Genomic DNA, 27,084 nt, shown 5'->3' with positions numbered 1-27,084 from the left:
CAAATAGAAATTTTAACCTGTCCTGAAAGTTTACGAAATAAATTTCAATATAGGTACAGTCATCCCTCATATTCGGAACAGTTTACAGATCGACCAATGTTCAAAAAATCATAGCCAATCGATAGTTGAACTTAATGATTCGCTTTTACCTTCATTTGAAAGTTTTTCCTGCGATCTTTCGAATGCTGTATCGAACAACTGCGAATTTTAACTTTTTATCAAGTTTTTGAAGAACAACTTTGACCCTTGAAATCCACAAATTCGGAACACTTTTTTCTTACGGATGTGAACAAACTTTGGATCTCTCCAAGAGTACATATTTGTAACAAAATAATGACTTCACACACTGAAACCAATACAACTCAAGCTTAGTGATGTTATATCCATGGTCTGATAACTTTTTTTGTGAAAATATCACTTAAATTCAGGTGTTCCACAATTGTGGGAGGCACAATAACATCCCATAATCAAGGAACAGGCAATTTAGAGGCAATGTTTTGCTGCTCAGGATAAAATAGTCTTGAAATGAAGATTTTTGTTCAAAAAATCCTACTTTTACTAGTGAAATAGCAAGAAAATGTCCACATAAAGGTCCTAAAAATAGTAGGGTCGAGAGAAAAGCTGCATTTGGCATGCTGTTGACAAATTATCACAAAAGTGTTCCGAATATGTGGGATGACTGTAGTTGTGAATAGAATCAAACCGGTTTGCTTCAAAAAATTAATTTCAGGCGAAATTGTGAACCCATTGTCGAATTAAAAGAAAAAAACTAACAAAAATGTATATCAATTCGTTTTTCTCCTTCCAACAGAAATTCTTGAGATTTTGTCAATTCCGCATTCGAATTGTATAATATCAAGCGGCCAGATTCTCCGAGTTCGAGACTTGGCTTCTGCACGCTGCACGCCATGGCAGTGTTAAGTCTTGCTCAAAATCGTCGCCTCGCGTTTAAAAATAAATTTTGGTACCCATCAGTGTGGAACGCAGTTTCCCTCGAGTTCAATCCAAACTGAAACTCACACTACGGCGAACGTGAGCAATAATTAGGGAGAACGAGCGTGCTTTGAGAGCCAGAGAGGATTTAATTTCGAACGAGAACGTGTGGCCGTAGTCCAAGACTTTATCCATTTTCAAAATCAAAATCAAATTGTTCGCTCTACAGCATTGCCTTGGCGTTCTCGATTGCGAGATTCCTACTCGAAACTAGGTGTTCGAAGGCTTGATTGTTGAGGCAATTGCAAATCTCTTTTTACACCTTAGCTTCCATCTACCCCGGGATTCGAACTGACGACCTTTGGATTGTTAGTCCAACTGCCTACCAGCGACTCCACCGAGACAGGACCCAGGGAGACGACTCCTACCAGTGGTGTCACGGTTCGCTCACTCGAATCGTGGTTCAAACGATACGTCATGACGCTCAAGTGTGGTTCGCTCATGATTGCGAACCAAGCACGAGCGAACCACGATCCGAACGCCTGCCGTGGTTCGCATGAACCCTTGCTCTCTCATCGCGAATGAGAGTGAGAGGGACCATCAATGAGCGGTTCGCAAGAAGAGCTAAAAAACAGCACTCAGAGAAAAACATTTCATGATTTTGACAACAGAAGGTGACTATGGAGGGCTACAGAGCATGGCTGCAACAACTCATTGGGATGTCCCGGGTCTTCCAATGACTCCCTGGATTTATTATTGGGGGTCCACCGCCGTAACAAGCAAGAGGTCTCCCGTTTATGACTGCAGATCATACCCGCATAGCTCCAGTGATTATATATTTTTATAATATGTTGTTATGTCCTGGGTCAACAGAGGACTCCCTGGTTCCTTGGGGACCATCCACAAACGTGGACACTTTTTTGGAATTCAGAGCGGAGCGGCAAGCGAGCAGAGAAATGATGATCGAAATTTTGGTTCGCGAACCGTTCAAACCCGCCGCTCTGAGCGTTCAATAAGCGCTCACCCGATAGGTTCGTCGATTGAGTGGCTATGATACGCTCAAATGCGAACCGTGACACCACTGACTCCTACACGTGGACTGAGCTAACGACCTAACCTTTTTTTTAGGTTAGTCCGGGGCCAACATTGACTTCCCGTCCGACGGAAGGCGTGATCAGACAAATCTCGTCTCGAAAAATGCCACCGGGACCATCTGGGATCGAACCCAAGCCGACTGGGTGAGAGGCAACCACGCTTACCCCTACACCACGGTCCCGGCTTCCATTTTATTAGTTTCATATAGGAAATGAGTAGAAAAAACGCAAATTTGTTGGTGAAGAGACTCCTTGCACTAAACTTCAATCCGTTCAGTAAAACTAGTGATAAACAACTGCTAATAAAACAACTATAAAAAAAAGTTTTCTCAAATTTAGCTTAAATAAGCATTGGCTAATTGTTGGTTTTGAATTTATTCAAGCAAACTTTTTTATTTTAAACCAAACCTTATGGGTGTCCGAGACATGTAGCCCAGTGGTAACGCTTCCGCCTCGTAAGCGGTAGATCGAGGTTCAAATCCCGGCTCGGTCCAACACAACTGGTGATCTTTTCCCTTCTGGATTCGATTGCTTAGTAAAGGGAAGGTAGTGTATCGTCACAAACTGGACCTTATCATGACACCTTAGGAAGACAACCTATGGAATGTTAGCATTAACCTTAACATGTTAACATTAAGTTGATTGATAAACTGTCACTGAATCCGCTTTGTAAATGCCGGCCCCGATACTCTTCACGGGCGTTCCCCTCAGGAACAGGGAAAGATTTACTTTTATGAGTGCAACAGCTTGTTTTTTTCAGATGGGACATTTAACAAATTTTAAGACAACAGCAATCCACTTTAACGACCCTCGGGTCTTTTGTGGTCTCTGTTGCAAGTTTCTGCTCATTTCTAGGCGTCCGAAGGTTATGTGTGGTGAGTCACCCAAAACCTCTTTTACGCAAATGGACCGACGTTTTACTTCCCCATCCGATAGAAGGCCAGGAGGCTAAGTCGGGAATCGAACCCGCGCTTCATAACAACTTAGGGATCGGCAGCCGAAGCCGCTAACCACCGCGACACGAGGCCCTCCTTTGAGACAACAAGTAACTATTTAATAATCTCCGAAGTGTTTAAAGATAGCTGGGGAGGTCAGCTTTTTTTTTAATATTGTTTTACACTTCGAGTTTAGTGAAAGGGTTATTTGAAGCCTGAGAAAAAGCAAAATAGTTAAAACCATCAAAATACTTATCCGCCTTTTTTCTCGTGTTGCTTCAGATATCTATTAAGAAAAACAGAATTTGCAAATTAATTTCGATTAATAAATCAAACAAAAAATAATTAAATGATAAAGAAGGTATGCTTTGTGCTCTTTTTGCAAGCACTCGTTACAAAGTACAGCACATAGAATGCAAAATTCCACAACTGAAAAACAAAGTATCTCTCCTGAGTAGTTGCCGGTGCCACAGCACTCAAGAATAAAAAAGAAAATGTGAAAAACTTCTTCACCCGACATCATTCACTTCCAGCTCTACTTATCTTCTTCCAGGCGTAATGTTTTAATCCGCGGCATACCGACATAACTAGCAAAGCATTGCCCCAACATATACCACCTTCCAGTCGCGTACGCGAAGGTGTTAACTATAGGAACAGGAAGTACTTTTCCAATGTCACAATCATTTCACCCTTTTACTTTGTCGAGGAACGAGGTGCCTTCAAGTTGGAGCACCGGTTTTTGACGCTGTAGGTCACACACAAGAAAAACTGACTTGTGGTTATTAGTATCTGTCTTTGTTTAAGAAAAAAGCTTTGAAATCTCTTTTAAAACAGGTTACACAAAATAACAAAGAAGTAAACTTTCTTTTGAACAATCAAGTTCTGTGAAAAAAAAAAGTTCTCACGGTTTGTGTTATTCCATTTCAAAACTCGACATTTTTTTTTATGTTGATGTCGGTAAGCGATTCAGTTTCGTCAAGTTATAATAGATTTGGGCTACCTGTACACGCTTCAATCGACAGAATATATTTTTTGTTAAATTTCTGCTAGTAAATAAAATTGTAAATTTAGGTTATGAATGCTATGGAATAATCTTAAGCAACCATGCGCACCCACATGTATATGAGGGTGCACATGGTTGCTTATGTTTGATATACCCAAACGTACACGTGTGTGCGCATGGTTGCTAAGATAATTTTCTGTGTTGAACAAACGTGCTTTTACCAATTTTGTTTTGTTCCACATGTAATTAATTGTATGAAGGATTATTCCAAGCTGAAAACAGAGCAATTAATACATCGAATTATTTCAATAAAAAAACATTAATTAAATCCAAAGACTGAAATATCCAAAATATCTGTTCCCAGAAACATCAGCTGTTTTAGGATGTTTGGTTTACTCGTGAGAAAATGCGCAATTATAAATTTACTCACATACTCAATAACTTCGCTCTAATTTTCTCTCTCTATTTCACTTTCTCCTCTCCTTGTTTTGCTTCAGTGTGTGAGTTTCGGTGACGATCACGATCACTAGTCACATTTTTAATTCTCGTCTGCTTGCGTCTGCTATGATACTTTCTGCTCCTTGTAGAGTTTATTGGCTTTTCGAACAACAGTGTGTTAAAAGAAAAAGTTTATTCGCTTTTAAACTAAATTTGGCAAACAAAATATGTTAAGGCTTTCTCATTTTTGGTTCATCAAATACGTGCGTGAAACAGAAGTGAGATATTGTGATGGTCGTGAATTTCTTTCTCGTGAGTTAAAAATTGATCCTATTACCTTTTGTGTGAAATTACTTATTAACTTTAATTACAGGGTAAAGTGTAACAACGTGTAATTATTATTTTAATCGAACTTTAAAGCAAGCAAAATGCAAAAATAACACCGGAAAAAATAAACATAACCTCAACTGGGATGATCGCCATTTTCTTCTTTTGGCAACAACGCATAACGGTTCTTGTTAAATAAATAGCATACGGCACAAACTTTTATGACACTATTGGAACAGGAATGGGTATTGATTTCGGCTATATTGGCATTTTGCTTCAGTAGAAAGGCGGCTGCCTAAATAAACTTGCTTTGAAAAGTTTCACCATCGCGGCTTCAGCAAGGCACACAGCCAAACCAGTGGGCAGTACAAATGATGCCTAATAGTTGGTCTATTTTTAGGAAAAAGATAAAAAAACGAAGCAAGAAACGATGACAGAATCGACGCCGGGAAAGCCACTTGTTAGAAGTTGGTATGGAGCGTGCGAATCGTGTGGATAGAATGTGTTGTGTTTTGTATAGTTTTAGCTTCATTTCAATAATACACCCATGTATGGCCCTTTTTTTTAGAAAAAAAAAATGATCTACCGTAACCTGGGGTCAATCGGGACACATGGGGCGAATTGGGACAGCAGTTTTTACCATGTTGGAGCACAATATTTTCATTTTTCTGGTTGGTTTCGGTTAGAACAGACTCAGGCAAACAAAATGTATACATCCATATCCAAATTTAAAAGCTTTAAGTGCTCTAAAAACTGCTGTCCCTATTCAGACTGTAGTCCCGATTCACCCCAGATTACGGTATTATTTTTTTTTTTGGTTAGAAATTACACAACTCGACTTTTTTGAAGTTGATGTTAGTACACTCAAACCCCGATGGTTTGACACCAACTGTTGTCAATCGAACGGGGTCACTTTTTAGTTTGACACCCCTTTTACTCGGAGTTCACACACACTACCAAACGTTTGTTTCGATAGTGTGAGTGAGCACCGTGTTGTCACTTTTTAGTTTGACTTTGTCAAACCAACGGGGTACAAACTAAAAATTGTCAAACGAAAAAGTGACCAACCACCGAGGGTTGGCGTCTCGGGCGTCGCGAGGTGCGACGCATATCTTTTTTGCTAGGGCTGATTTTTCGAAAAAATGCCAAACTTTGAAGGTCTGTACCGACCTCCAGGTTGCTCCAACCCAGTCAAATCAACCCGAATTCTGGAACGGAATCTAATTAGAATCGTACACAAATTCCGTTTCAAACGCAACAACCGGTTCGAACACGGAACCGGTTGTTGCGTTTGAAACGGAATTTGTATACGATTCTAATTAGATTCCGTTTCAGAATTCGGATTGAGTTAACTGGGAAACTTCAATGTTATATATACCAAAAGATGCGCAAGGATCTGGGTTACACGCTAGTGATGTTTTTGGTAAACGCATTGGTAAACGCATGAATGGCAATTTTTCCAATCAAAATTACAACTCCAATACTTCTAACTTACGTGAAATTGTCCGAGGATTTCGAATATGACAAAATTGAGATCAAAAAGTTCCGCTATGGTGGCCTACAGGGCAAAAACTAACGTTGTAAAATGTTTTTTCTAGAAAAATCGAAAAACTATGAGAAAAACTGCGATTGGCCAAAAAGTTAACACCGTAGACTATAATAGTCCATGTAATTACCTATCTTTTGACCTATGAGAGTATAGGTTAGGGTGGGTACGTTTTTCAAAAAGTTCTCGGATCAAGTTTTAGTATGGTTCCCCTTGTAGGGCATGCCCATAGGGACTTTCATGCCAAATATCAGCTCATTTGGTTGTAAACTGGTTGCGCGCATCAGGGTTAAAGTTTACATGGGAATTACTATGGGAAATTGGAACTTTTTGTTCAAACGCTCCTACAGGTCTGGGAAAATCACGCGCCAACTTCTGGTATGGTCAGGCCTATGGGGAATGGTCTGGAGAACACTTTTCCCGAAGAGAGCATATGGAATCGTTGTCCCTAGACCTGGCGCATCGGCAAACAATCCGATGTCTCCGGAAACAACGGTTTTCCCTCAAAAAGCATAAAATTTTCCTTAGCATGCTATGAAAGATTGATGAACACCGCGACGCCATACGTCAGGCAGCTACCACGAGGGTGAGAAACGGCTGGAATATTTAATTGCAAACCTTCTTTGAACTAGAAAATGATCATTTCGAAAAATCGTGATGTTATTTAGTCGAATTCAACATCTTTGCATAGCGAATTTGTATTTTTTTGCAAAATTTTCAACCACGTGGTAGCTGCCTGACGTATGGCGTCGCGGTATTCATCAATCTTTCATAGCATGCTAAGGAAAATTTGATGCTTTTTCAGGGAAAACCGTTGATTCCGGAGACATCGGATTGTTTGTCGATGCGCCAGGTCTAAGGACAACGAATCCATATGCTCTCTTTGGGAAAAGTGTTCTCCAGACCATTCCCCATAGGCCTGACCATACCAGAAGTTGGCGCGTGATTTTCCCAGACCTGTAGGAGCGTTTGAACAAAAAGTTCCAATTTCCCATAGTAATTCCCATGTAAACTTTAACCCTGATGCGCGCAACCAGTTTACAACCAAATGAGCTGATATTTGGCATGAAAGTCCCTATGGGCATGCCCTACAAGGGGAACCATACTAAAACTTGATCCGAGAACTTTTTGAAAAACGTACCCACCCTAGTATAGGTGTTGTAGGCTGTTGCAAAAAGATATTAAACTTTTAAAAAAATCATTTTTTTACAGTAATTTGCAAAAGCTAAGAAAAAAAGTCGAACCATTCCTGGATGTCTATGGCACATTTTGAAGTGCTTCAAAATACCTTTCGAATGCATCTAAGAGAGTTGGGATTGATAAAGTTTAAAGGAAATGCGAGCAATATTAAGATTTATAATGTTTTTTCGACCTCAAACTTCAAAGCCTGTTTTACCCCACTTCCCTTTGTCGTAGAGGGCTCATATTTGGCATGAGTTCATCTCATGTATAGACAAACAAACGCTGAAAGTTTCATCCAAATCGGAGCACCTCGATACGACCTGTTACACATTGGTGAAAAACTCGCTCTTAAATGTAAGATCTATCAGCCAAAACGTGTCATTTTAGTCGCATGAGAATGTGTCTTATATTGTATTTCGAAAAATTTATCTTCACACTGTTTTTCCACAATCTAATTACATCGATATTGTCGGATAATGTCATAGTGCACGGAGAGACCGGCCGGGGCAAATCTAAGAAAATCTTGGTTAATTTAACTAAAAGTATGGGTTAATTTTTTACACAGCTTTTTTTCAACAATCGATTGTTGATTTTCTTAACCCTAAATTGCTGACCACCGATGATTAAAATTAACTAAAAAAATACTTGGAATTGCCATTTTTGTTGGTTAAATGGCCGAAAAAAAATTCTAGCAGTCGACTGCTAGAATATTTTTTTCAGAAAATCAACTAAAAATTTCTTGTTTTCAGCTGAAATATTGTGGAATATTCTGTTGAAGACTGGCTGGGAAATGTTTTTCAACTTTTTTTCAACATTTTTTTTTCGTTGTATCAACCGAAATATTTTTGCATGCAGCAAATTATTAGTATTTTATAACAAAACATTTCTTAATTAGACATAATTTTTGTAAGTGTTGATATATATTTTCTTTAATTATCTAACGATATAGGCTGGGCCGAATTTCTAGCTATATTTTAACTATTGTCTTACTTGAATTCAGAAAAATATTCGTACATGTGGTCAATAATTAGCTGTTGTTAGCAATATTAATATTGAATTTGCCGAAAATTTTGTAATAATGCCTCACAAATTAATGCTGAGTGTTTTTATTTTCGCAATTATTCTGCCTAAAAATTTAACGTTTTGTACTAATTTGTTTTTTTTTTTTGCATGAAGTTGTTAAGTTACTGTTAAAAAGCATCAAAACAAAACTTTTTTTAACTGTTGTTATAAAACATGTAAAGTTTGATTAATGTTTTAAAAAATTACGTTGCATTAAACTAAAAATAATGAAAAAGCATATTATAAATTTTGTTAAACATATTTAAAAAAGATGTTTAATTTAACATGAATTCATGAAAAATAGAAATCGAGCAAAATTTTCACCAAGTTTTAAGCTTATATTTTTATTATGTTGTATAAAATTAAGTGTTGTATTCACTTACCATTACTGTGAAATCATCCGATAAGTCATCATCATCTACAATGGTCTCAGGTTTAGTTATTTTTCTTGTGGTTGGAAACAGAATTTTCACTAAAGTGAACCTTTTGCTGCAAATAGACATGTGAAATCTATTAATAACACAGTTCAACAAAAAATCAAATGTTTCTTGTCTCTGAGACGAGAATATGTGTTTCTAGTAGATTTTTGCCTGCTGAATCCGAATCCGGGTCCAGAATTGCTCCAAATGGTCCCAATTTTGAGATACACCCGTTTGAAATGTTAGTTTAGGCCAAAATTAGCTACTTTGTCGACTATTTTACAAACGAACTATTGAATAAACAACTAAGGCTTCATCCATAAAGTACGTCACGCTAAAATCAGCCAAAATTTACCCCCCCTCCCCCCCTTTGTCACGCTTTTCCTATACTTATTACATGCAATGTCACACTTGCTCAGACCCCCCCTCCCCCCCTAGAGCGTGACATACTTTATGGATGACGCCTAAACCAATACATGTATCTTAAAGTTCACGTATTCCCATTTCTGAAACACCCCTGGTTTTTAAAATTTGATTGTTTCTACGCATATTTATAGCCATTTTAAAATTAGAATTTGACTTGCATGCAAGTTGGAAAAACTTGAATGAGAGCCAACTGAAAATATAATTTTAAAATGGCTATAAATATGCGTAGAAACAATCAAATTTTAAAAACCAGGGGTATTTCAGAAAGGGGAAAACGTGAACTTTAAGATACATGTATTGGTTTAGTTGTTTATTCAATAGTTCTTTTGTAAAATAGTCGAAAAAGTAGCTAATTTTGGCCTAAACTAACATTTCAAACGGGTGTATCTCAAAAATGGGACCATTTGGAGCAATTCAGGACCCGGATTCGGATTCAGCAGGCAAAAATCTACTAGGAACACATATACTCGTCTCAGAGACAAAATCTTGTTGGACTGTGTAATTTAATACAAAATTCTTAATTTCGGCTATAAACTGAAAAAAGGAACGTAAATAAATGAAATTATATTGAGGAAAGAAGAAATATCAATAATGTTACTTACCAAGGTTGCATTAATTTAACAATTACTTTTGGCAACAAACTTTCATTGCATTTGATTCAATTTATTCAACGTACTCCGATTCCTGAAAAAAATATTTTGAGTTTTACTTACCAGTTTATTGAGCAGTCGTATTGCAACAAAACTTTAAAGATAATAATTATCTTCTGTTATATATTTTATATATTTTTATTTTTTTATATTTTACTTCATCTCAATTTTTTATGTTGTTTATGTTGCTTACACATGGCATTTCTATGTATTTTATAATTGATGATTCTGGAAAAAATAATGGTTCATTAAGATTTTATCCGTCGTAATCACGAAGCTTTTTAATGATACAGTTTTCTAATAAGAATCACATTACATAAATTATTGTGCAAAAATAAACCCATACTTACTTGGATTAACCAACATTTTGTTAAATTTGCCCGGGCTGCTCTATCCGTGAAGAGTCGGCCCGCATTTCCCTTCTATTGCCCTCTCGTTCCATCAAACATTCTCATAAAGTGTTCAACTCACTCGCATTGGAGGTCCTCATGGCGAAGGTCTCTTGTTCTTCATAGTTTATCACCTGCAAAGAAATCATCAACAAACCTACTCACCAATTCCACCTCCCCAGTTGCAACACTTTGATGTGCCACTTCAACATTAGCTAAATAGTGTAATTTTCACCTTTCACATCCTCTCACATCATAATTAACAACACAAACTCAACAAATCGACCGCTCTCGTTCGAATCCTGACTTAAAATGACAGACGTAAACAAACCCAAGTTCATCTTTTAAATATTCAACCAAATGTAAATTATATTCAACCAACAAAATTTTTGATTTTCCTAAAACCAAAGCTAACAGTCGAGCACGTTCATTCGAGTTCGGGAAATCTGTTAGCTTTTTGCCTCTAGCATTTTCAACAAACAGGTTATTAAATTAATACTAAATTTTAGTTATTTTAACGGAATATTGGCAGTAACAAGTACGTTTTTGTTAAAATTAACGAAAGTAAAATCAACAATTTTAATTGTTAAAATTTCTGGGCACGGTCTCTCCGTGTGTAATCTGGAAAAAAACAGATTTAAAAACAAATTTTGGATTTTTATGTGAAATTTACAAAATTTAGCATTTTGAATGATGAAATTAGTATTCGGGCTATATTTTGATGCAATTTTATGATCATTTGTCCAAAGAAAAGTTTGTTTTATTTGGTTTACTAGGTGCTATAGGCGTGTTCTTTGGGTTAATATAACTAAAGCTTAAACCGGTAAACTATGGCTTGGGCAAAATTTCGGGGAAGAGCCTCACTTTCATGGTGCCAAATATCAGACTTGCCGTATTTCTTTTCTTAAAGTTCTAAAAAATACACCGTCAAATTTGAGTTCGTTAAATCATCTTCATATTTAATATTTTTTTAAACAGTTTATAATTTAAAATTTAAATAATTTAATAGGGGATACTATTTACAAAGAAATGCAACGCTGAAAATAACACTTTGAACATTATTTCATCAGCAATCAGATGCAGCATTTTTCCACTAACTGATGATGTGAACTGATGAGAAATTTTTAATTATTTTCATGTTTTCAATTTAAAAAAAAAACATTAGTTCCCGCAAATTCTCTGTCTGTTCTGAGATGACTCAAATTTAATGCAGTAAAATGCTGTTTCGAATCCATAAATCAAATAGGATAATTACTGTGTAGTTCAATATAATTGATGACGGCGTCGCTTGAAAGTTGTTTGGAGTAAAACAAAAATTGCCCAAATTCTAAAAAATAACAATTATCACTTTCAGGTCACAACGAGATTTTTTAGTTTATTGAATTTTGCGATTATTCTCACATCTTGATTTTTCTTTTGCAGTAAAAGATCCAAAGTTTTGTTGTAAATTTATGTGTAAAATTATTTTTTTTCTTCTTAAAAAATATGCCTTTTGTTTCCAAAGTAGTAGTGAAGAGACTGACAAGTTTGGTTCGTTTCTATTTCATCAAAAAATAAAACAATAATTTTACCCTCACAGCCAATCCAAACGATACGAAGCTAACCACTCACATGACTTTTGCATGCGTCTCAAGATCTTTTTTGGCACGAAAAAGAAATCATCAGTATAACACTCGCATGATGCAATACCAACATCATGATGCAATTTATTTTGAGTTCGATCAGGATAGATATCGAGCGACAAGTTGTACTAACCCAGTCTCACGCGATGTGCCATAGAAATATGCAACCGAAATTAATTGAGCTTAGCGAACATGACAGCAACTTCATCAATTCAAAAGTGTAGCTGTTAAAATCAATCTGGAATTCATGGTTCGATTTTCAAATGAATTTGTTCTTTTTTCGTCAATTTAAAATTCAATTTCAGCTTCCTGGAATCCTCATCGATGCAAACTGATTCAACCTCAATTATACAATTTTGTCGTTTTTTCCTCTCTTTTTTTCCTCACGCAGGAATCAATTTCAACTGCACAGGAGTTTGCTTTAATTACATCGGATAACCAATCAAAGGAAACGAACTGACGGTCTCAATTCATCAGCTCGTGCTTTCTGATCAACAGAATCGACGACGACGACGACGCCGTCGATAGCAGCCACAAAATGGTGATAGGAGAAGCCACCGGGAACGCTCCCAATGGGGAAGCTGTGCCCCCACCACAGTCACAGCAGTGCGCTCCCCAGAAAGCCACGATTGAAAACATAATGAGTGGAATTGAGAATACAGGGACGGTGAAGATGAATAATCACAGGAAAAAACTACGGCAGCGGTAAGTAAAGTAAGCGAAATCTAGGAAATATTTCTTTAGCGTCGAAATTCGTTTTCAGATTTGATATCATAAAGAAACTGGGTCAAGGAACGTACGGCAAGGTGCAATTAGGTATCAATAAGGAAACCGGCCAAGAGGTTGCAATAAAAACAATTAAAAAGAGCAAGATTGAAACAGAAGCCGACCTCATACGGATACGAAGGGAGGTGCAGATTATGAGCTCTGTACAGCATCCCAATATCATTCATATTTATGAAGGTTGGATAAACTTAAGAGTGAAATTAACTCAATGGAAATGTTTTAAAGACTCTGCTCTGTGAACTGTCTGTCAGCCATCGTAACATCCTTAACCCTCTAAAGCACATGGTAGCACCAAGACTTTGAGATCGCATTTCTCGAAGATGTTACAATATTTTCAACTGCTTCTTTTTGTACATGGTGAAGAAACATATAAACTAACTTCTGACCAAATCGACTCCAATTAGATATTAGTTATACCATTTCACGCACAATCTGTACATTTTTTGTAAAAATTGAAAAAGAAATATGGACAGCAGTTTTAAGAGTTCGATGCCGCTGCTATGATTCCGCAGCCAGAATCCAGAAAAATAATTTTGAAACATATATTTACAGAAAAAATATCTTGATTTAAGCATTGCCAAACAAGATTTTACAGTTATTTTAAAGGAAAAATGGCACGACCGGAAACCTTTATAAACTCAAAGTATTGCATATATAAAAATCTGAATTTTGTCATAAAAAGCATTTCCACGAGTTAATCAGTAATTTTGAATATTTTGCCTTTCAACAACGTTAATAATAATAATATTTCCAGTGTTCGAAAACCGTGAGAAAATGGTTCTAGTCATGGAGTTTGCTGCGGGTGGAGAGTTGTACGACTATCTGTCCGAGCGGAAGGTACTCTCTGAGGAGGAAGCCCGTCGCATTTTCCGCCAAGTGTCCACCGCTATCTACTACTGTCACAAGCACAAAATTTGTCACCGTGATCTAAAACTAGAGAATATCCTGTTGGACGAGCATGGAAATGCCAAAATTGCCGATTTCGGGTTGTCCAACGTATTTGATGAGCAAAGACTGCTGGCGACGTTTTGTGGATCTCCACTGTACGCCTCGCCGGAAATTGTGAAGGGAACTCCTTACCTTGGACCAGAGGTGGACTGTTGGTCGCTGGGTGTACTGTTGTATACCTTGGTGTACGGTGCAATGCCATTCGATGGTGCTAATTTCAAAAGGCTTGTGAAACAAATCAGTCAGGGTGACTACTTCGAACCGAAGAAACCGTCACGTGCATCTCCGTTGATCCGGGAAATGCTCACGGTGTGTCCCCAGCGACGAGCAAACATTGAGCAAATTTGTAATCACTGGTGGGTGAACGAAGGTTACGAAGGGTCATGCTTGGATCTCGCCGAAGAACTTGCGAATCAGACCCCTGTACGATTGGATGTGCTGCTCTCGTTGGCGCCACCATCCGTAACTGCCGATCAGGTAGTTGTGGGGAGTGGTCAAGAGGAAGCTAAGCCTAAGGAAAGAATACAACGAAGTCATTCGGTTGGTTCCATCATCGACATGGGTGGAACGGACGCCGAACGTCGAATATTGGATATGGTGGCAGCAGGAGGCGAAGCAGCCCTTATGCCTTCACCTACTCGAACCATTACACCCTCCGAGAGTAGTCCTGCTCAACCGAAAAGGAAACTGGAGACAACAGTTTCAACAGAAAATGCCACTGGTGCGGTTAAGAAAAAAGAAAAACCAATTGATAAACTTAAGCCAGATCATTCGCATCCTGTGATTCCTGAAGTGATAGACATGGAACACTCACCATCTCCTCGACCTGCTGAACCCCAAAGCAAAGCAGACACAAGTCCTGTTGAGCCATCAGAATCAACCGCAAGCACACCTACCGCTGCACATGACGTGTTACTGGATCTTCAAAATCTTGAAAACTTGTGCGACGAGCTGCTTCAAGAAACTGCCACCCCACCGACATCGAAAGCGGCAACACCGGAAGAATCCGTACCAACGGTTCATCCCATTGCACCCACACCAAAACCTGAAACTTCCGCACCACCAGCACCGGTCACGTCTGGTGTCAAAGCAAGACTGGAGAAACTCGAGAAGGCTGACAAACCCGCTGAGAAGGTACCGATGAAGAAAGTATTTAATAAAAATAAAACCGCGGATTTGGCCGCGGCCATCAATCAGGTGTCAAAACTGGACCAAGAATTTGCCCAAGTCAAATCAGCTTCGAACCTGGAGCGCAAGAATAGTCTTCCTGAGGAGAACCTCACTAAACCCGTCGAGCGACGAAAGTCGCGAATTTTGGAGACTGCTGAAAAGTTCCAGAGCATGAACAATCAAAACAACGATAAGTTTAAAAAGTTTTCGTTACCTGGTATCCCCACGGTGGGCAACTACAAGAAGGAATTTGAACGTAAAACTTCCGTGAATAGTTCCTCCAGTGCACCATTCAAACCGTCGCCATTTGAGATGCAACGACGTCTCGAGCAAGAGATGGCATCACCCGACCGGAGCTATCCTAACAGTGAAGCTGACCTGCAAAGTCCCGTTTCGTACGGCGACGACAGATCGGTTGATCGCGAAGCCAAATTTGAAACGGACGAAGTTCAGGAAAGCGATTCAAAGAGTTCCGTTAGCAGCTTTTCACTTGAAGAAGCTCGCCGGTCGATGGAAAATTCGATTGCTCTTTTGAATAAGGTGCGCCCGGATAGCTCTATGAACCCGGTTGATCAGCTGTGTGCCAAGACGGAAAATGTTTCATTCACCGATAGTAATGATCGCGAGAGAAAGCTGAAGAATGCACGTGAGATCATTGGAAATGCCATCCCCATTGGACGTCTGCGGAAGCCTCCGATGCCATTCGGAGCCAACGGACGTTCCGCCACCGGTGGTATCAGTCTGAACACCTCTCTATCCAACAAGCAGTTCCGCCTTGGTTCGGAAGGACCCGAACCTAGGTTTGACACCATGTCGGTACCTAGAAGTGAGTACCATTAGCCAGCTTTGTTTTTTTTTTTCTGTGGATTAGTAATTGTTCTCTTTTCTCAATCGTTCAGAAGTGTCGGTTGGAAGTGTCCCCACGCCATTGGTAGATGATACTAAAACATCACATGCTGAGATTACACTTAAATCCGCTACGTTACCGAGACGGAAAATTGGAGCTCATGGAGATCAACCAATTAAGGTATTACAAGTTGTTTTCCAACCTTTTAAAATAAGATACCAACTCAACGTTCCTCCAACAGGGTGATCCGCAGGCAACACCTCAACCGATACGCTTTTCTACCGAAATGCAGCATCAAGTGCCGGATCTGCGCAGTGCCCCAATACGGGAGCATCCGATTGCATTCACGGTACAGCAACGTGCCAACAGTTTGGAGCCGCAGGTCAAGGAACAGACGATTCCCGTCCAAAAGCCTCCCACCTACCAGCGCACGCTGTCCAACGCATTTGGTCCTTCGACGGCACGTGGCTCACTGTCCCGACAGTCGACCAACGAGTCCAACGATTCGGACACGACGCTCTCCCAGAGTGGCCAAATGCCACCGTTGCCGGGTAGCAGTAGCAGCACGATGCCCATCAAGAAGAGCCCGCGAGAGTTCATCATCCCGATTGCCGTGGAGGGCGGCGGATTCGTTACACCACGTGCCAACAGCCTCGAACCGTCCGAGTCGAGCACAACAAACACATCGACTAGCTTCAGTACAAAGCAGCGCCTCGGACGTCCAAGAAAAATTGGGTAAGTTTAAATCCTCAATGAAATGCCGCTAGAAATCGAAATTCCTCCCGATAGTCCTGAAATTGAACTTTTGAGCGTTTTTTACCGATGTTTCGTTCATGAAAGGAGGAGAGACAAGTTCTCTGTGGAATTTCAAGCTTACTGATTGTCGAAATAAACTTTTTTGATGAGATTCTTCCAGCGCTGGCATGGCAATATATTACAACTTATTATTCTTCCAGCTCTTTGCTCAGTGAAAAAGATTCCGAGGAAGACTCTTCGTTTTCGCGAATCAATCGTCACACGTCCTTGGGCCGTGAGAGCGACTCTGAAGAGCCACGCTTCCACACCATGCATCGCCTGAGGTAAATCGAAATCATTTAAATACATTTTTACATAAATTTACCAAAAACATATTTTCCAGGAGCTCGCGGCCATCGCAACGTGGCACAGCTGAACCCAATGACTCTGGCAGCTCGGGCGAGGAAGACGACGACGACGGATTCGAAATATTGACCGCGGAGAATCTCTTCTCAACGCTGCTGTCGAGGGTACATGGTTTAATGCTATTTTGTTGACGTTTTTTTAATGGTAACAATTTTTGTTCCTTGCAGGTTCGAGCTCTCACCAACCGATTGAATGTGAATGAGCCAAACACAAGCAATTTCCCATCATCGCGCTTTATGAGCAACTTGAGACAAACTCAAGCACCGTTCTGGCAACACCACGACCCGTTTACTAGGTAAGGGAGAAATTAGTTGTTTGTTTGGTTAAAAACATTATTTTTAAGCACAATTTTGCATCGTTTGAATGACGATGGTTTGCGTCAAGAGTCCTGCAAAAATAGTCCCGAGGTAATAATTTATTAGCAAGAATTATCGAAAATTCTCCCGCCCTCGGTCATTTGACGTTTCTACCAATTTTAATCACTGACGAAAGAGAAGCGTAGAACAAAACCTATGCGTGTCAACGCGAGCCTGCGATGCCAGAAGAAATTCTGACCCTTGAAGATTTCTTATATATATATATTTTTTTTTTTCTATATTTGCATTTTTGTTCCACCAATTTCACTCTCACGTTCGATTTAAAAGTGTTTTTTTCGTTTTTTTTTGTTTTTTTTTTTTAACCGGGACCGTAGTGTAGGGGTAAGCGTGGTTGCCTCTCACCCAGTCGGCCTGGGTTTGATCCCGGAAGGTCCCAGTGGCAAATTTTGAGACGAGATTTGTCTGATCACGCCTTCCGTCGGACAGGGAAGTAAATGTTGGCCCCGGACTGACCTAGAGGTTAGGTCGTTAGCTCAGTCCAGGTGTAGGAGTCGTTTCCCTGGGTCCTGCCTCGGTGCACGGAGAGACCATGCCCAGAAATTTTAACAATTAAAATTGTTGATTTTACTTTCGTAAATTTTAACAAAAACGTACTTGTCACTGCCAATTTTCAGTTAAATTAACCAAAATTTAGTATTTATTTAATAACCTGTTTGTTGAAAATGCTAGAGGCAAAAAGCTAACAGATTTCCCGAACTCGAATGAACGTGCTCGACTGTTAGCTTTGGTTTTAGGAAAATCAAAAATGTTGTTGGTTGAATAAAATTTACATTTGGTTGAATATTTAAAAGATAAACTTGGGTTTGTTTACGTCTGTCATTTGAAGTCAGGATTCGAACGAGAGCGGTCGATTTGTTGAGTTTGTGTTGTTAATTATGATGTGAGAGGATGTGAAAGGTGAAAATTACACTATTTAGCTAATGTTGAAGTGGCACATCAAAGTGTTGCAACTGGGGAGGTGGAATTGGTGAGTAGGTTTGTTGATGATTTCTTTGCAGGTGATAAACTATGAAGAACAAGAGACCTTCGCCATGAGGACCTCCAATGCGAGTGAGTTGAACACTTTATGAGAATGTTTGATGGAACGAGAGGGCAATACAAGGGAAATGCGGGCCGACTCTTCACGGATAGAGCAGCCCGGGCAAATTTAACAAAATGTTGGTTAATCCAAGTAAGTATGGGTTTATTTTTGCACAATAATTTATGTAATGTGATTCTTGTTAGAAAACTGAATCATTAAAAAGCTTCGTGCTTACGACGGATAAAATCTTAATGAACCATTATTTTGTTTTCAGGATCATCAATTATAAAATACATAGAAATGCCATGTGTACGCAACATAAACAACGTAAAAAATAGAGATGAAATAAAATATTAAAAAAAATAATAATAAATAAAATATATAAAAGAAGATAATTATTATCATGAAAGTTTTGTTGCAATACGACTGCTCAATAAACTGGTAAGTAAAACTCAAAATATTTTTTTCAGGAATCGGAGTACGTTGAATAAATTGAATTAAATGCAATGAAAGTTTGTTGCCAAAAGTAATTGTTAAATTAATGCAACCTTGGTAAGTAGCATTATTGATATTTCTTCTTTCCTCAATATAATTTCATTTATTTACGTTCCTTTTTTTAGTTTATAGCCGAAATGAAGAATTTTGTATTAAATTACTAATACATTTCACATGTCTAATTCCAGCAAAAGGTTCACTTTAGTGAAAATTCTGTGTCCAACCACAAGAAAAATAACTAAACCTGAGACCATTGTAGATAATGATGACTTATCAGATGATTTCACAGTGATGGTAAGTGGATACAACATTTAATTTTATACAACATAATAAAAATATAAGCTTAAAACATGGTGAAAATTTTACTCGATTTCTATTTTTCAGGAATTCATGTTAAATTAAACATCTTTTTTAAATATGTTTAACAAAATTTGTAATATGCATTTTCATTATTTTTTGTTTAATGCAGAATTTTTTTCGGCCATTTAACCAACAAAAATGGCAATTCCAAGTATTTTTTTAGTTAATTTTAATTACTGGTGGTCAGCATTTTCGGGTTAACAAAATCAACAATCGATTGTTGAAAAAAAGCTGTGTAAAAAATTAACCCATACTTTTAGTTAAATTAACCAAGATTTTCTTAGATTTGACCCGGCCGGTCTCTCCGTGTGGAGCCGCTGGTAGGCAGTTGGACTCACAATCCAAAGGTCGTCAGTTCGAATCACGGGGTGGACGGAAGCTAAGGTGTAAAAAGAAGTTTGCAATTGCCTCAACAATCAAGCCTTCGGACACCTAGTTTCGAGTAGGAATCTCGTAATCGAGAACGCCAAGGCATTGCTGTAGAGCGAATAGTTTGATTTTTTTTATGGTTTTTTTTGTTTTTCTTTTTATCATATCTAGAGTTTACTGTTGGAAAAGGTCCTATAAGCTATTATGTTTCATATGTTTACAGGAACTTAAAAAAAACTCTTGATATTTCAAAACCTTACCACAGTATAGTGAAACTTAAATATCTAATCGTGTTATTTATTATGTTGCAATGTCTTAGCTCACATTACACATATTCATACAGGAATGAAACAATAGAGTCGAAAGAGGTGTAAGTATTGTTCGAAAAAAAAATATAGTTTACATATTTGGGTTCCTCGTACTCTTGACTATTTATTTATGAGTTTAATTATGTGTTCACAAAATACTTTCACACTTTAATTCTATTCAATTTGTGTTTTTCAAATATTAATTTTGATACAATTCTTTGGGTTTCTATACAGCAATTCCATTTCAAAAGAGCCTAAACCGAAAAAAAAGTTCTCCGATCGGGCTCAAATTTTTTCTGGGGGTTCCTTGGCCAAAATAATTAGACCCGTATTTTTTTGTTTGGCCATTAGGGTGACCTACATCGTGCTAGGGTGGTTCGAAAAATGGCAATTTTCGTAATTTTTCGCAAAAACCACTTTTTTCAAAAAATCATATCTCCGCGCCATTTTATCCGATTTTAGCTGTCTAAGACGCAAAAGAAAGATGATGAGTTTGGCCATTTGGGAAAAATAGTCAAAAGTTTCAAAAATCTAGCTTAACATTTGAAAAAGTCGTATGAAAACTTAAAATGGCGTTTTGACCGTGTCTGGACCAAAGAGCCTATGTCTGAAAATATTTTTATCGGATTCCTCGGAAAATTTCACATAACATATCAAAAAATTGGCGATGTCGAACCGTACGTTTCGGAGATATGATTTTTTGAAAATAAAAACTGAGTTTTTCGACGCGCCACGCGCAAAAACGGGAAAATGACAAAATCGGCAAGAAATCGACTTTTTCCACTAATTTTCGTAATTGAAAGACGCAACTTTTGATACCATAACATCTATAGGTCATCGCTGAAATTTTAAAGTTATCGCAGTTTTAGTGGAAAAAGTTGATTTTTTGCCGATTTCGTCATTTTTCCGTTTTTGCGCGTGGCGCGTCGAAAAACTCAGTTTTTATTTTCAAAAAATCATATCTCCGAAACGTACGGTTCGACATCGCCAATTTTTTGATATGTTATGTGAAATTTTCCGAGGAATCCGATAAAAATATTTTCAGACATAGGCTCTTTGGTCCAGACACGGTCAAAACGCCATTTTAAGTTTTCATACGACTTTTTCAAATGTTAGGCTAGATTTTTGAAACTTTTGACTATTTTTCCCAAATGGCCAAACTCATCATCTTTCTTTTGCGTCTAAGACAGCTAAAATCGGATAAAATGGCGCGGAGATATGATTTTTTGAAAAAAGTGGTTTTTGCGAAAAATGGCGAAAATTGCTATTTTTCGAACCACCCTAGCACGATGTAGGTCACCCTAATGGCCAAACAAAAAAATACGGGTCTAATTATTTTGGCCAAGGAACCCCCAGAAAAAATTTGAGCCCGATCGGAGAACTTTTTTTTCGGTTTAGGCTCTTTTGAAATGGAATTGCTGTATATTGAAAATAAACATTCATATATCACACTACCTTTGTTGAATATATTTAACACATTGTTATTTTCCAGCCGTTTGAATGGAGGAAACTCAAACGCGTGGCGCCACAGCATGTCCCGTGATCTCAGTTCGGATATCGATTCCATGTTTTCGCGGTCGGGAGCAACACTTCCCAGAGGTGATTATCGTAGTTTTTTTCACTAGATTTCATTTGATTCTTCCGAAAAAGTGCTTAGAATTTTCATTAGTTTTATGATTTTAGTTTTTCATTATCGTCATTACTTTTTTGTTTAATTTCTAACCGCTTAAAATGTTTTCCTATATTTTGCAAACTTTTCCTCCCTCAAAGAAGTAAAGAATCGATTAAGAGTTTACCTGTAGCGAAACCCCTTCAGTTGATGCAAGCTAGACCTTTTACTCACACAAATCAACTTTATACTGTCGTCGGTGTAATGGAATTAAACACAAAACCAACACTTCAAACCACCAATCAATGCGCAACTGAAACCTAAACGCATACAAAAACAAAATGCATAATAACCATCAATTTTACAACATAATCCCAAGTACCAGTCCAAAAGTAACCCATTTTTTTCATCGAATATCGAGTTGTTTTTGCTAATGCTTGTTGATTTGAGTTTGAGTAACGATTAAAGTATGTGCGATTGTTTGGTTGATAGCTTACCCTTTTGTTGTGCCACCCATTATTATATTAGAAATAACTGCTTTTCAAAGTTGTGTAGCTAGTTGTTTTGAGATCGAATTACTATGTTTAAATTATTTATCAAATGTAACATTAAATAGATGTTTGGATTGACGATATCTATATGGAAAATAAAGTTCAATAAAAGTTTTACAAAAATATAGTCGAACCTGTAGCTTTTTCTTTTCAACCCTTGTTTCCAAATACTCCATATCTGTTGATAAGGCCCGGCTCGCGATCCAAGTTGTAACAAGCCGTTTTGACTGTTTTTTTTTTGTTCGCGCGGAAATGTCTCTTTGCAGAAAAGTCTCAATCCAAAATATTTGTTTAGTGTTCCTCTCAGTTTTAGTTTAGTTTGAATATTAAGTTACGTTTACGTTAACGGATTTTTCTTCAATCATTTTGTTATGCCGCTTTGCAAGTTTTTTTTATACATAATATATGATAACACTCAATAATAATGATTGCGATAGATGGTTAAAGTTGGAGGTCTTCAAGCAAAAAAGAACATTTAAAACAAAACTAGAACGAGAGGTACTAACCAAATATTTTGCAAACCCAATTGAGTATTTTTTCTATTAAACTTAAATCTCGCGTAAAACCGTCCAGCTTTAACCATCTGTCAATGTCAATACGATTAAGTGAAGTGTGAAAGTATGTGTTGAACGCGAATAGTTTTGTTTTGGTTTTTGAAAATACGTTAAAGCGCCATGCAGCCTTTAATGTACAAACACACAGTGAGTAGATTTATTGTAAGTGAATTAGTTATAATAAGAAGAAAATGTTTATTAGACTTTCGATTTAATTTCCGAAAGAGTTGTTTCCTTAACGGAACAAGGTTATAGATAATGAAAAATAAAACAATAGTCAAGACAATGCAATGTTATGGATTTTTTATGTGGTTAGCCACGGAAGTCACGTAATTCCGACTTAAAATTTGAACTAGCTTTGCTCTGTGGTATATTTTTTTTATTTACACATGACACGATTGCCAAACTACATGGAAAAGGAAACCACGTGTAATGGAAAACACTTCACTGAAAATATAATTTGTTGCTGTTTTTTCAACATGAGCTTGAGTCATCCTCAATTTGACTATGAGAAATTGTTAGATGAATAAGCATCCCGATTTCGTTTTTTCAATCGAGGATTGATTGTAAGGAATTATTGTTATTTAACAGCACCTTAAAGAATCGACTTTGAATAAATTTAGATAAAGATAAAAAAGACATTAATTTCAAGTTTAAAATATAGGTATTCCAAATAGGCACACCGGCTTTAGTTACCACGCAGCTCCATTAGTCCCATTATAGTGGATATAAACTTCAAATCGGTGTTCACGAAAAGTCGATTCGGGATAGTTTTTTTATTTCTCGTTTTGTGTCATTGGTTCATTAATATATGGATTGATTGGTCAAGATAAATAAATTGTTTGTAAAATGCATGAGAGTGATAAAAAACGAGAATGATTTTTCAGCATTTTTGTCAAATAGCTTTCTACACCATCAAAGACAATTCGGGTGAAAATGGACAACATCAAACATAAAAAAAAAATTGCAAATGTAAGATAATTGTCCTCATTTGCCTCAGTCGCTGGAACTGTTAAAATAAGTGTGATTGTGCGTGAACTTGTTACACTATGCAGTATTTAGATTAGTGCTTTTCATGTAATTTAAAAAAGATCATGTGCATCATGTAGAATACAGAAATGTTTTCAAAATCCAACAAAACACTTTCGGAGCGGGAAAGGCGGAGACTCCATTGCAAATTCCAATGAGGTAAACAAGACCGAATTTAACAGAAAAGCAACAAAATTAAAAAAAAACTTTATATTATCAATACATTTCTGTATTCTTTTCGACTTTAATACAAGCACTCTAACTCCACATCGGCCTTTAAAAAAATATGTTGATTTGCGATAAATAACCATTTTATCATGTTTATTTTTTATTATTTTTCCAACCAAAACATTCGACAAGTCAACAAATAAAATTATCTGTTTCTACAAAAAAAAATAAATATACAAAGCTGATTGTTGCTTGTTTGTTTATCTTTTCTCTATGTGATTGCAGTGGGGTTCCGCGTTACGTTAACACATGTACCAAATACCGGTAGCAGTAGTTCGCAACCTGAAACCACTTCCACCACAACAACCGCGAATACTTCTACTTCTACTACTACTACAACACCATCAACGAACACATAGTACCGAAAACAACTGAAACCATTTATCCCATACATGATGTTTGATTTTTTCCCTCCTTCAAAATATCAAAACAATAGAAAGAGAAACAGATTCGATCACTTTTAGCATAAGTTTATTTATTTGAAAGTATTTTTTAAACATTTAATCATAATTTTGTTACTAAATCACTGCAAGGCACTGCAACTCTCAAATATACAATCAAAGCTGCGTGTGAACTATGTATCTTTTTATACATTTCAAACGAAATCAAAAACCAAAAGAAAACTACAAACTAATAACACCGTGTCCGTTAATGAGAAAACAACGTTATGAGATAACCTAATTATATTTCTTTAACTCTCACAGTTGAGCAATGCTAGATTTTTGTTCTTATGAGATATTGTAAGAACAAGTAGCATGTGTTATTGTTTTTCTTGCTCCAAATATTGCTAGAGGTTGTTATGAGTCAATCATGTACAAGTCTAAAATATCTGAAATTGGTCAATTCAAAGTAATAACCACTAACAATATGATAATATATTAAAACTACAGAAAGAGTAGAACACTTTCAAAACTGTATAAAACCAAGTGCAATTACACTTACGGAATGTTCAACAACCAATATGTTTAAGTTTTACTTTTATTGTTACTGTTTGTGTGTACTACTGTCCTAGAATCGTTTGCTACGACCAACAACAGTGCTTCAATGGTAAGACAGGTTAGTATTCTTTCGAAAATCAAAACAACAAATTTACATGAAGTGTGCAAACCGCTACTCATCTATGATGGCATTTTTATTTGGAAAATAAAACAAGAACTTGAACTATAAGCAAATGCCGAACGGATTCTAGTTATGTATGTGTCTCTTTTATTAATTTTATGTCATAATTTGTTTTCTATATTTAAAAGTTGCAGTCATTTGAGGTTCATTCAAAAATTACAATAGTATTTGTACGATAGACATTTTCATCAAAATTCACAAAATTCTTCTATAAAAAGTTGTATAAATATCACTTGTGAATTCATAACTTTAAGCAAGATTGCCATAAATAAAGTTGCCTTCGTCTGGATTAAGGCCCAAATCCTTCAGATTCTCATTCCAAGTCTCCACCACTAAGCTATAAAAGATTTGATAAATTGATGAATGGTTGGACTGTAATGTATTGAAAGATTTTCAGCGCAAAAAAGTGACTATGTTGAAGACCAGAGCAACTCTCTACGAAATCGACCGATTTCGACCATTTTTATTTTTTGTATTTTTTGATTTGCCTCAAACTTTATGGGGGCCTTCCCTATGACCAAAAAAGCTATTTTGCGTCATTGGTTCACCCATACAAGTCTCCATACAATTTTGGCTGCTGTCCATACAAAAATGGTATGTAAATATTCAAACAACAGTAACTTTTGTCCCGCCCGTGTGGATCAATCGGACCGCGCACTGGACTCATAATCCAGAGGTCGCTGGTTCGAATCCCGCGGCGGGCGCTCTAAAATTCTTTGTGTAAATATGGGTATTCGGCGCCGTCGCTCCGTGCCATACTTTCATACACTTAGGAGCCCAGGGCGGCGAAGTCCTTGTAGATAAAAAAGGAAGACACTAGTGGTTGGTACTAGCAATGGTGGCCGACAGCTATAAAGTCAACTTCGTATCGTAACTTTTGAGTGAATTTTCTGATCAATTTGGTGTCTTCGGCAAAGTTGTAGGTATTGTTGAGGACTTTTGATAAAAAAAATAGGTACACGGAAAAAAAAATTTGCAGATTTTTTTATCATCTTTTTTTTCACTAAAACTCAATTTCCCAAAATACGTATTTTTTGATTTTCGAGATTTTTTGATATGTTTTAGAGGACAAAAATCCGCAACTTTTGAGCCATAGAGAAACATGGTCAAAAAATCTGCCGCCGAGTTATGAATTTTTGAAAAAGTAGTGATTTTTGGAAAAAATCGAAGTTTCATGCAAAAACAAATTTGACATTATTTTTTTGGCCCTAACATTTTAAAAGGGCCACACATTGAATATAACGCCCATTTAAAATGTTAGTCTTGATTTGAAAATTTTCAAAATATTTTTTTTGAAAAGATCGGAAAATTTTACGAATGTTTCATGTTTTAACATTGAAAATCGAACCTTTAGTTGCTGAGATATCGTCATTAGAAAATGGTGGGTTGTTTTGGTGAGATTTAGAAAACTTAAATTTTCGTGTTTCTTTTTCTTAAAGCGGCTCTATCTCAGCAACCCGAGGTCCAATCTTCAATGTCTCTTAGACAATTTGATAGCAAATTTTCTGAACTTTTCAAAAAAAAATTCAGAAATGGTCACTCATGGTCACTATTTTTAAAAATCGAAAAACAGCAAATATTTTGCAAAAATCAAACTTTCGGTGGCTATATCTTAAAAACGGAGCCCTTTATCAAAAAATCTGTAAAGTACTATTCGATTGCAAATTCAATTTTGCATTAGAAAATAATGTCAAATTTGTTTTTGCATGAAACTTCGATTTTTTACAAAAATCACTACTTTTTCAAAAATTCATAACTCGGCGGCAGATTTTTGGACAAAATAGGTCTATTCCCGTACTTGCAGAATTGCAGAATTTCTGCAGCTTCTGCAGAATTCTGCAGCCAGCATAAGTCACTTTTTTGCAGCGCGTTCCCGTACTTTTCAGCTCGCTTTCTTCATCTCTCTCTTTTGCAGAAGTTCTGCAAGGAGAGAAACCGCAAAACTTTTGCCTGGGTAGCGCATTCCAGTACTTTTTCTGCAATATTGTACACAGTTGAGTGGATTTACTCAAATTGGGTATTAAAGTTTTTTAATTATTTCAAAATATAAAAAAAATGGTTCACAAAAAAGTAATTGAAATAAGTTTACCTCTAAAGCGGGGATATTATTTTTTATGCAGTACAAC

At 37.1% G+C, this 27,084-nt stretch overlaps 1 protein-coding gene across 12 annotated transcripts in view; it reads left to right on the top strand.

Annotated features, from left to right (window-relative positions):
- Window positions 1-27,084, top strand: part of LOC120431534 (nuclear pore complex protein DDB_G0274915) — a 48,854-nt gene that overhangs the window by 5,495 nt on the left and 16,275 nt on the right. For 11 of the 12 annotated variants that reach the window (XM_039596627.2, XM_039596629.2, XM_039596631.2 and 8 more), the window contains 10 exons: window positions 12,418-12,731; window positions 12,790-12,989; window positions 13,567-15,756; window positions 15,830-15,957; window positions 16,019-16,512; window positions 16,734-16,856; window positions 16,916-17,042; window positions 17,106-17,233; window positions 19,880-19,930; window positions 21,361-21,467. In XM_039596627.2, the coding sequence (XP_039452561.1) occupies window positions 12,565-12,731; window positions 12,790-12,989; window positions 13,567-15,756; window positions 15,830-15,957; window positions 16,019-16,512; window positions 16,734-16,856; window positions 16,916-17,042; window positions 17,106-17,233; window positions 19,880-19,930; window positions 21,361-21,467 (3,715 nt within the window). In that variant the 5' untranslated portion in view covers window positions 12,418-12,564. The remainder of the gene's footprint in view (window positions 1-12,417; window positions 12,732-12,789; window positions 12,990-13,566; window positions 15,757-15,829; window positions 15,958-16,018; window positions 16,513-16,733; window positions 16,857-16,915; window positions 17,043-17,105; window positions 17,234-19,879; window positions 19,931-21,360; window positions 21,468-27,084) is intronic. The other variant, XM_039596633.2, reaches the window with a different exon arrangement.

Source organism: Culex pipiens, chromosome 1 (genome assembly GCF_016801865.2).
Source record: "Culex pipiens pallens isolate TS chromosome 1, TS_CPP_V2, whole genome shotgun sequence".
NCBI classification, from domain to species: Eukaryota; Metazoa; Arthropoda; class Insecta; order Diptera; family Culicidae; genus Culex; species Culex pipiens.
Note: the sequence above shows the minus strand (reverse complement) of the source record. Positions and strands in the feature narration are given on the sequence as shown.